Here is a 10810-nt window from a genome sequence, read left to right as displayed (position 1 = left end):
TCAGACAATTTGCTCGCCCGTCCTGACCTCCAGTTCTGCTTGTTTTCAAATTAGCAAAATGATTCACAGTGGTCCAAAAAAAAAAAAAAAAACAAAATTAGTGGCTGGTGTGGATATGAGGGGCTCATTATAAAGGTCGAATCAGGCAATAGAAAGTGCGCGTATGCCGCCATAGAGCCATAAGGACACTCTATCCATCCCCTGTCCCCTCCCGACGCTCACTCACAACAAAAATATTAGTGTTGTGTAAATTAACGAACTCACAATTCATCTCACTTTTAGTATACTTTAGGTTAGGTAAAGCGCATGCGGAAAAATGTGATTTCTGATCGACCGCATGCTAGCGAAAAGCCAACTTCGAAATTATATCTAAAAGATGTGATATACGTAGTAGAATATAGTTTCCGCCATTGCTCTTGGCGGCAGCCCCTCATCAATATTTGCACCACACCTTGTACCCCCAACTATATAGTTCACAAATAATCGACACACAGTGAATTCATATGGGTGAATATTTAAATAAACGTTTGTTGTCTCCATTTATAAGCACGACTTTTATTTCATATTCCTGTATATACCTATCCCGATTTTACATCCAATTCGTATGGATATGTGAATAAAAACGAAATATCTGTTTTATTATACCTAGAAGGCATTTAAACTAAAAAACTGAATTACATGAATTTTCACTAACAAGAAGTATTTAACCAGTACACGGGTTATTTCTTCGGGTGGCTGAATAAGAACGAATATAAAATTGTTAGGAGTGGTTAAATAACAGATGTTAGTAGAAAGCATATATAATTCAGTTTTTTAGTACAATTATGGATTTTCATCAAGTATCGCGACCACATATTAATTCAATATTACAGGGTATTTTTTTATGAACTGTTAACAGTTGATGACAAACAAATGGGTTATTATGGTATGGTATATTTTCGAACAACACGAAAGTTAACAAGCCTTATATCGTAGGTATACTCAATTAAATGAAAAAACTATTCATCGAACATTTTCAAGATCATATTGCATATTGCATTTCAGATAACTTCCCAAAACTCAACTTTCTATTACATCAACTTATTTCGAATTTGAACCCAGAAAGTATTGCATTCAAATGATTAAAAATTAGCGGCGTGCAGACAATTACATATTATTCTGAAAAATATATCTCCTGCGGGCACTTTTCAGAATTCAATAATTGTCATCACGACGCTTATTTTTAATCTTTCAAAATTATCATAGACACGTTAAAGATCTCAGTTGATGGTGATATTTGTCTGTGGAAATAACCATCATTTAGGACTCAAAAACCAGCAAACGAACAAAAATGATATGGAGATACAAAACTTTGAATGTCAGCATGATCTATATACAATTATAACATCATCACAGCCGCAAATTGACATAACAATCAATCATCTATAATAAGACCTCATGATCGTGAACGTAAACGTCTTATTCAATTACTACAGTTATTGTCAATGACTTCCGGAATGATTTCAACATTTATTAACTATCTGATTTGGTGACACTTATTTCAGAGTTGTAATCCTTCAACATTTGAACTACTGTTTTATGACCAAAAAAAACCGCCTCGTCTAGTGGCGTTTTACCCCATCTATCTCTTACTTGAACGGGAACGTGACATAAATTAAGAAGGAATTCCACACAATTGATATGTCCTTCAGCAGCGGCTAAATGAAGGGCTGTTCGTCCATCATAGTCTGCAAGGGTCATGTCCATTCCAGAGAGTTTATGCCTAAAAAAAAAACAGAAATTGAGATGTCTAGGATGACGGTTGTAAAATTAAAATATCTCAACAGTCAACGGCATTCCGCTATAAAAATGCTGAGATCTAGACTGAAAGTGGAAATATACTCGCCTTCTTAAGGAAGCCAAATCTCCCGAAGCAGAAGAGAACAATAGATCAACTATTCTCAATCCGGCTGTTTCAAACCTGTGCTTTCTTGGATCTGATTTATTCGAAGCGTGTTTCAGATTATCGAATCGATGAAAATTGAACCTGCTAACCAATTCCTGCATGCGAAGTTTTTTTATCAAAAAACATACAAAAAGGTCATTATGATGAAAGGCAATCAAATGTGTAGGTTCTTTCAATATCGATATTTTCTCACCTCACAGAACTGAACTCCTCGGCAGCTATTTCCAAGCGCATCAAGAGGTGGAGACCATAAACAAATTCCCAAAACATTCGGAATAACTACTAGAAGACAACCGCTAACTCCTGATTTTGCCGGCAATCCAACCTTGAAAGCAAACTGACCAGAGTAGTCATACATTCCACAGCTATGCATTAAGGATAAAACATCTCTCACACTCTCAGGTTTCAATACTTTCTCTTCAGTTAAAGGACATATTCCCCCATTTGCTAGGGTTGCACCGATGACAGAAACTTGGTCACAATTAGTTTCCAGGGAGCAACACTAAAAAATAGTAATTAAAATAACGTTCAACCGGAAAATCAGTCAAACCTGAAAATAAAAATCCATGCATTCCTTAAAATTCGAGTTTTCAGGAAAGCACTTGTGTTCTCGCATATAAAATCCTAAGGCGTAGTTTCGATCTGCTGCTTCCCTTTCGGAAAGGAACACGGCGTTATTAAATCCGATGTCTTCCCTTCCCGCCAGTCTCTACAAGAACTATTCAATAAAAAAATTCATTTTACGCTTGTTGTATACCTCGAAGTAATTCATGGTAAAGTCGAATTTTTCCGCCAGTGTCATTTCTGGGTTAACTGTTGTTTTCAGTAGCGCACAAATGAGTATAGCTCCTGCATTGATCATTGGGTTATGCGGTTTTTCTGTTGATAATGATTAAATGAACATCAGTTATCTCCATAGACTAGACTTGGGGTTATGTCTATGGTTATCTCCTAGGAGTATCACCCACTTACTATTATAATCGAGAATTAACTCATTGAAGTTCCTTCCACTAGGTTCCTGTCCCACATATTTATGAACAACTTTATCCCCAAGAAGATCTAACGCCAGACCGTAAGTCAGAGGTTTACTACAAGATTGAATAGTAAAAGGAATTGAAGTATCTCCTATGGAATATCTTTGACCATCACATGTACAAATAGAAACACCCCAGTAGCTCGAACTCATCCTTTTCAGTTGTGGTATATAACTTGCGATCTGAAAAAACAACAGTAATTCAAAAACTATCACCGTTTTTCGATCACATCGACATAAGATGAAAACTTGGCGAATTTTATACTTACTGTGCCGTCATTGTTATCTTTACATTTCCAGTAAATATCCTCTATATGGTCAGTGAATACCTGAAATTCGGGAATGATGAGCTCATGTTTGAAAGCTCTTGTTATCAGTCCTATACTCGGTTGAATTATTCTGAAAGTGGAAATATCAGAACGAAATTTAACTATATTAAACTGAAATATCAACCGTTTGAAAGTCTCCAGGTCTAGACGCTGCGTATCTAATGGGGAACCGTCGTTATTTTTCTCCCTTTGAATTTTTTTCAAAAAGTCCATCACTTCTTTCAACCGTGGATCACTTTTCCGCAATCCTGTTTCTTTGAGAGCCTAAAAAATTGATTGGTAAAAACAAATAAAACCACTCGTGAAAATTGTTTAAAATCTGAGGTTTTCAATAACCTATACCTGCAGTATAAATCTATACAAGGTGTCTGAGAATAAATGCAAGGGAGTTTAGAACTTAATACACGATAAAAAGCAGTAGAAAGTTTTTTCGAAATCGCCCATCCATCGAAGATACAGCGACTACAGGTTTTGACGGTTTCGTAAAAAATCAAATGAATTACCCCTACTCCTTTTCATCGAAAAATCGAGTCCTGCAGTCCCACGCTTTTTATTTACAGACACCTGTATATGTAAATTAAAAATGTTTGATGATTTCCAAATAATTTCCTCACAGCTAGGAATTTTCCAATGGGTAGATAACCCGTTTCTTCATTCTTGAACATTTCAAATAAAGTTTCTTCAGAATGGGAATCTTCACCACCCCTGAAATTTGAGTAGAGAGAATTTCTAATTTTTATTTCTACAAAAATTGAGTTTTCAACTTACATGTAGTGAGTGTCATGAATAAAAGAGAACGTTCTCCTGGTTGTCATAAAAACGTGAAAAATTCAGAAATTAATTAAGAAATTGTTCAATATTCAAGTAGAATTTACCTTCCCATAATAACACCATTAATTTGATGTTGCTCAAATACCTAAAAAAACATCTTTCTCAGCAATGAATGGAATGCACGAAATATATCCGAATTACTGATGGCAAAATTCTCACTTTCCTCTTCAACTTGATACATCCAGTTGTTATGAGATTGTGGCTAAAATATCTTGAGAGCATCGTGTTGAAAATTTTGACGTGGACACTGATCCAGATAAGAGGGCGTCTAAAAGGCACTGATAATATGGACGCAGTGCGTCGGTGCCGTTGGCCCAAATTTCGATGAAGTTCATTGATCAATCACAAGTTTTTTCGCAACACGATTTAGAGCAGGACGTCTTGGCAAAGATTCAGATATTTTGTGTTCAACTAGAGGCCAATTCAAGATAGCGTCTATTCCATTCATTACTCGTATCCATTAAAAATGTTCAAAATATCTTTTTCATTACTAATACTATTTATTATTAGTAATTAACAATTACTCTCTATATGTTGATGGGCATTTGGAAACATCAAATTAAAGAGAGTCAAAGTTACATTAGTAGGACATGTTTCTACTAGGAGAGCCCATCAAAGTATAGAGTGTCATAGTTATATTTCAATAGGCATTTGGCTACCTTAGGAGAGTCATAGTAATAGTAACTATGACTCTCATAAGTGTTATGTAACTATTACTCTCTATATATTGATGGGCATTTGGCTACCTCAAGGTAGAGAGTCATAGTGACTCCAAGTAACTATGACTCTCTTAAGTACTTGGAGTCACTATGACTTTCTTAAGGTAGCCAAATGCCCCTTACTACCTTGAAGAGTCATAGTTACTATTTATAACTATGACTCTTCTAATGTAATGGCCGAATGCCCATCAAAGTATAGAGAGTCATAATTATATTTCAATAGGCATTTGGCTATAGGGGAGAAGGATTAATGGACTCATTATGGGCCTTGAATCAAACGTTTTTTCGTCAACATTATTATCTAATACAAACAAAATCTTTACTTTGTACTTATAATACATACAATCAGCACATTATAATAGCTACTATAAATATTAAAATTACTTCAAGCTGAAAGATCAGGGTCTGGATTGGGAGAAATCTGCTGTTTGTTAGCACTAACATATCTTAGTTAATCAACCATTTCCCAAGATATTGTTCAAGTATTCTTCATCACAAACAAAAGAGAATAATAAATTTAATTCAAATATAAAATAGACTATGAAATTTGATCATAAAAAAATCAAGCTATTTGAATCTTTAATGAGCATTATCTAAATAAAAAAAAATAATCGAGATCAGGTCTCTCAGGAACTGAATGTGATTTAATAATATTAGAAGTAAATTCATGGTGACTACTTTGTCTTTTTGGGGATGTCACAATAAATCTGTTGAGAAAAGTCTACATCATAGAGTTATTCTTGAAGACATAATATATAATATAGCACTTTGAAATAGTGGATTTCAAGTGATACTTGATATATAATCATATTAGATTTCCAGGGTCTCTTTAGTAATTTAAAGAATTTTGATATATGTATAAAAAATTTACATTGAATTTAGAACTGGTCGGCAAGCAAATTGCATATTTCAACTGATACACTCTCTTTGCTTGAACGAACTGTTAACCTGTACATCTGAAAAACAAAAGTAGATATAGTTCATTAAATGTATAGAGGTTAGTACTAGTGTTCTGCTGAACCATAAAATCTTGAACACAATTACCCTTTATATGAAAAAGAACATGCTCTTTTAAAGTAATAGAAGGCAAAAAATGAATATACCTGTGCGTTCTTGTTGGGTTCTAATCTTAGGAGACATCCTACTTGTTGTGAGCGCATGTGAATGATACCAGCACAAACAAAGTTATCTGGGTTTGGATCTATATCTTCAAGCAGTTGCATGCCAAACCCAATTATCTTAGGCTTAGCAGCTTGAAGGTCCATTGGCCCTGTTGCTTTAAATATTTTTTGGGAGCGTTGTTGATTTGTACTGTAAAATAACATAAAATTAGAGGAGTCAATTATTAGAATGTACATATTTAACCTTCCAAGGTTTTTCCATCTTGCGAAAAAGGATTCTGCATTCATATCAGTTGGTTCAAAAAATTTGTTTAGAGTAAGAGGTAATTTGAAAGTAATCTTTTGTGGAATATTATTATATAGGAAGCTTAAACCTATTGATGGTGTATCTGAAACAGAGAACCAGTAATAATATATGTCAAACTAAACTTCTTGACAAACCTGTATAGTCATCAATACACTCAGCATTGATAGTCTGTTGTCTTTGTGCTCCAGCCTCCAATACTGGCTCAACTGGCTTCATCTGAATTATCAATTTGTTACTCTGTTCTTCAGACCATAACAGGTTAGGAACAAAGCTTTGTAATGGAACAGTAGTTTTATTTCCATAAAAGAGACCCAAACGTCCCAAGTTTTGCCTGAATTCACTTTTAACACCAATCTGAATCAGATCATTCTCAAAAAGAACTCCATTGTTTTTGCAGACAAACCTAAAATTAAAAAAAATAAAAATTACTTCATGTTTCAGTACTAACTAACAAGACATACTTCTTGAAATTACTGGCATTGGGTTGTGCACTTGTGCTCAATGAAGTATTTGGTTTTGTGCCATAAACATCGCCCAAAACATCAAGTAAACCCCCTGTATTGGAAGTTGTACTTGGTTGAGTGGGTGTAGAAAGCCCAAGTAGATCAGCGGAAGCAGCAGAACTACTTGTGCTGTGATTATCATTGGTGGTATAATTATTAGTTACAACAGGACTCTTTGTTTCTTTTATTTCATTTTCAGGTAATCTGCCCGGTTTTTTCTTTTTCAATACGGCGAGTATTGAACTCTCCCTTTCCGGAAAAGCAGGCATTTCTTCTAAAACTGTAGCCAATACATCCGAACTTGCAATGATGCTCAACTGAAGGTATTCTGATGCCCTTTGCTGTAATTCCGCATCTGCCGAACGCAAATTACTATGTTGTTTGAAAACCTACAATAATTGTTTAAAACTAAGAAACTCATGATTTGCATTGATGATTACCTCTTGAACTTGACTTCGTATCTCTGGGAATAGATTGATAAACTTGACATAAGTGGAGAGTAAAAGAGCACGAGTCATAGGTGAGCAAAGATGATATTTGGAATGTAAGAGTTGGAATTGTACAGTTGGAGATGATCTTTGATCACCAGCAATCAAATTACCGAATTCCCCCAAGATGTAACCACCAACTTTGACCATATTTTCATGACACGCTGGAGCTTGTAGTGCCTAAGAATAAAAAAATATTAGTTGATAGAGAAATTACGGTTTCTGTTGTTATGCTTACTTCAAATACAGTTTTCGCAGCATATCCCTGAACTTCATCTCTATTTATAACAATCTGAATAACTCTGTACCAGACCTCTTCGGAAACATAATCTCCAGCTATTCTTATCAAGTTCAAGATAACATCGACATACCAGGTGTAATCAGTAGCATACTTTTCCGCAAGAATGGCTACCTTCAATACCATCTCCTCACGAATTGAGTAATCTGCTGTTTCCAAATAATTTAACATTTCCTGGACAATCTCTTCAGCATTACTTTTGTCACACATAGCATACAACAGATCCACAGCTCTCTGACGAACAGAGACATCTTTTTCCATTTTCATAGAGAGAATCACTACTTCTTGGTGCTTTTTAACTGCCTCATGGGAGAATTCGGATGTAGCCAAGTGACACATAGATTCCAATGCCAGATATCTCAGATTTGTTTCCCTATTACTCAGAAACTGCCCCAACTGATTGCAAGCGCGAACTAATAAGTTGGCCTCACTGAAAACAAGAGATATTCCAATAATAACAACATTTTCAAAGTGACAAATTCTGCACATTTCTCTTCCATATGTGTTGGCAATCAGTACATGCATTGATAAACGATGCCTGAATAAGAAAAGGAATTGTAATATTTATGCTTCTCATCTAATTTACACAACATACTTATGCTTAAAAGTCAATATTATTCAGGAATAAAACTTGTGGTGGATCGAAACATGGGAACATTTTTCATATGTTTCTTGAAAGAATACCTTCGATTTATGATATACAAAGTCCAACTCATAAAACAACTACCTACCTATCATTATGTATGATCAAACTGATAGCTTCAAAAAGAACTGCATTTTTGGCATTAGAATGTTGGACTTTCTTAGATTTTGGGGGTTCCTGGGCTTTGTTTAAAATTGTTTCCAAGCATTCATTCAGCCTACCTCTCACTCCAGGATCTTCAGCTGAAAACATAATAGTTATTTTAGCAGAATATAACTGATGAAATGAGAGTACCTGGTGGTGTATAATTTTGTAGTAAACGTAATAATTTTACAGAAAGCCAAGGTGCTGGTACAAAATAGTAGGTATAATCTTGGAGATCGGTGTAACTAGCTGTGACAATCTAAAAAAAATTGGTAAGATTATCTTCCTCAGCAAAGAATCAAGACTTTTTGATTACCCTGCTTAGTCTTGAAACAGCCAATGACACACATCCCTTATATTCTTCAGGATTTTTTTTCACCAAAGCATCAATTAAACTGGTTGCTGCTGTAACAACACCCATATGCTGATCATTCAAAAGATGGATAATACGTGAGGTCCATTCTCCACCTGGTATAATTTCCTGAGATGTTCTGAATAACCTCAATAAACATAGAGCAGCGCTTTGTTTAACAACATCCATTGTGTCTCTGAGAAAAAGTTCCTAGTCAAAATCAATGAGGCAAATTTTAAGAAAATTAATTACCCTGACACCAAAAGCTTCGGAATATCATTTCCAAAAGCCTCCGCCATTTCACGGCTGCCAATGTTTGCTATACACTGAAGAGCCAGATTGACATGTATAGGATTCCTCGAGGCCAAATCATTTTTAATACTCTGTATTATCAGTTTGATGAGTTCACTATTAGTATTAACCAATACCGATATGAAAAGATATCCCTAAAAATGGTTATGTCACATTTTATATGTTCAACAACCTAATCAAGCTTACTATTTGCTTTTCAGAGTACTTATTTGAAGAGAGCAGGTTAACTGCCTCCATATGACCAAAATCTATATCATGTCCCAGTAAAAATATGAAGAGTAATTTGCAAACATATTTTTTCTTCTGATAACCGTCTAGTGTTTTATCCCCTTTGAATTTACTGCGAATATTTGCCAACTCCTTATTTATTCTCTTTATTTCAGCTTCTTTACTTTTGCCTGAAAATTAATATGAAACAAGTTGATCCTTTTAAACGTCTAAGTACCAATTTCTCGATAGCGAAGTATGAAACAACCGAACAAAGTGGACAATGAAGTTAACTTACAATTTCTTATATCTGAAATGAAGACGGCCAAGCCTCTCATTCCATCTCCTCGAACTGCAGGCATTTTGGTAGATGCCTCTTTGAATTTCCTCAATGCCTAGTAGACGTATGTAAAATTCTGAAAAAATACATTGATGAAATTCAAATAAGACTAAAAGGATCAAAAGATAGGAAAACTTGTATTCAATTGATGAAAACGGTTACGTATTCGTATTGAATGTGCACGAATAGTAAATTAAACCCTCCCCCTAAAATTACTCACCTACTTCCTAATGCTAAATAAAAAGGAGTATTTTATATGATCGATATGCTTCAATAAGTCATAACTGTTCTTTAAATCGTCTTTCTGGGGCTGCAAAGATAAATATTATATTTTTTCAGGAAGGCGAAATATAGATAAACAATTTCAATACAATTCGCCTTACTTCTGTCACTTGTTTCAACGATGAACTTTTTGACATCACACATCACACATCGCCGGTCACACTGACAGCGATTGTCACTCATCAAGGACGTGGCAGTGTTCAAATAATAATAAAATATCACACCCGTGTCCGGACACTACGTGACTCTTTTCTAGGAGTCAATAAGACCAGTCAGGAATGCTTTAATTTTTTTTTACAACGCCTCCCTGCGAAAATCTGTGCCGCCAAATGATACTCCAATAATTCAGTTTCCTTGAGATAACTTCCGAACGAATCAACCGATTCTGATAATTTTTTGAATTTGAGTCAATACAAATATCATCAGTAATGATTTGTCTTCAACACCTTCCCCATAAGTCCAAAAATTAGAGAGAATCCCTAATCTTTGCATAAGTCTTCAGGACCCCTGGAACGGACTGGCCTAGCACTTAATGGTTGAAACTTTTTTTGTTAAAGACATCGACGAAATTCCCCCATTTATGTATTTCATCATTTACTCTGCAAAAAAGGTGAAGAAGTACAACATTGAAAAAATGCACCGTTTCCTAGTAACAAGAATTTTTATGGTAGAATATAGAAATATTTTTTCATGAATATTACAAGTAGTAACAACAAGTTTATTGTTACTATATTACTAAAACTTCTTTTTCTGCGATTTTTATTCATCTGAAGCATCCATTAACAAAATACATACAGTTTTCATTCGAATTTATTCTAATTTTCCTTACTGATATTTGTATTGACTCAAACTCAAACCAGAATCGGTCGAGTCGTGCGGAAGTTATCACAAAAAAACTGAACCATGGAAGTAGGTACCATTTGGAGGCACGTATCTTCACAGGGGGGCGACGTAGA

The 10810-nt window shown here is 34.9% G+C and overlaps 2 protein-coding genes across 4 annotated transcripts; both read right to left on the bottom strand.

Moving 5' to 3' along the window:
- Positions 1-539: 539 nt before the first annotated feature.
- LOC123322045 (glutaminase kidney isoform, mitochondrial) lies at positions 540-4435 on the bottom strand. Of its 3 annotated transcripts, none has more exons than XM_044909871.1 (12): positions 4280-4435; positions 4183-4223; positions 4076-4111; positions 3922-4012; positions 3432-3571; positions 3248-3377; positions 2918-3161; positions 2703-2824; positions 2496-2654; positions 2139-2447; positions 1886-2040; positions 540-1762 (listed from the first exon to the last, which is right to left on the bottom strand). In XM_044909871.1, exons 1-12 carry the CDS (start codon positions 4358-4360, stop codon positions 1513-1515), a joined length of 1758 nt encoding a protein of 585 aa, XP_044765806.1. In that variant the 5' UTR covers positions 4361-4435; the 3' UTR covers positions 540-1512. The 3 variants fall into 3 exon arrangements, with proteins under 3 accessions (XP_044765806.1, XP_044765807.1, XP_044765808.1); XM_044909872.1 differs by having other exon boundaries at positions 4298-4396; XM_044909873.1 differs by having other exon boundaries at positions 4183-4235; positions 4280-4392.
- Positions 4436-5550: 1115 nt separating this feature from the next.
- Positions 5551-10019, bottom strand: LOC123322041 (AP-2 complex subunit alpha). Its single transcript, XM_044909865.1, has 15 exons — positions 9956-10019; positions 9793-9882; positions 9531-9648; positions 9212-9423; positions 8966-9159; positions 8678-8909; positions 8512-8620; positions 8306-8459; positions 7515-8004; positions 7229-7456; positions 6747-7177; positions 6420-6688; positions 6223-6367; positions 5961-6168; positions 5551-5813 (listed from the first exon to the last, which is right to left on the bottom strand). Exons 3-15 carry the CDS (start codon positions 9592-9594, stop codon positions 5736-5738), a joined length of 2814 nt encoding a protein of 937 aa, XP_044765800.1. The 5' UTR covers positions 9595-9648; positions 9793-9882; positions 9956-10019; the 3' UTR covers positions 5551-5735.
- Between the last annotated feature and the right edge of the window lie 791 nt (positions 10020-10810).

This window comes from Coccinella septempunctata, chromosome X (assembly GCF_907165205.1).
Source record: "Coccinella septempunctata chromosome X, icCocSept1.1, whole genome shotgun sequence".
Taxonomy (NCBI): domain Eukaryota; kingdom Metazoa; phylum Arthropoda; class Insecta; order Coleoptera; family Coccinellidae; genus Coccinella; species Coccinella septempunctata.
This window is presented reverse-complemented; position numbering and strand designations above follow the sequence as displayed.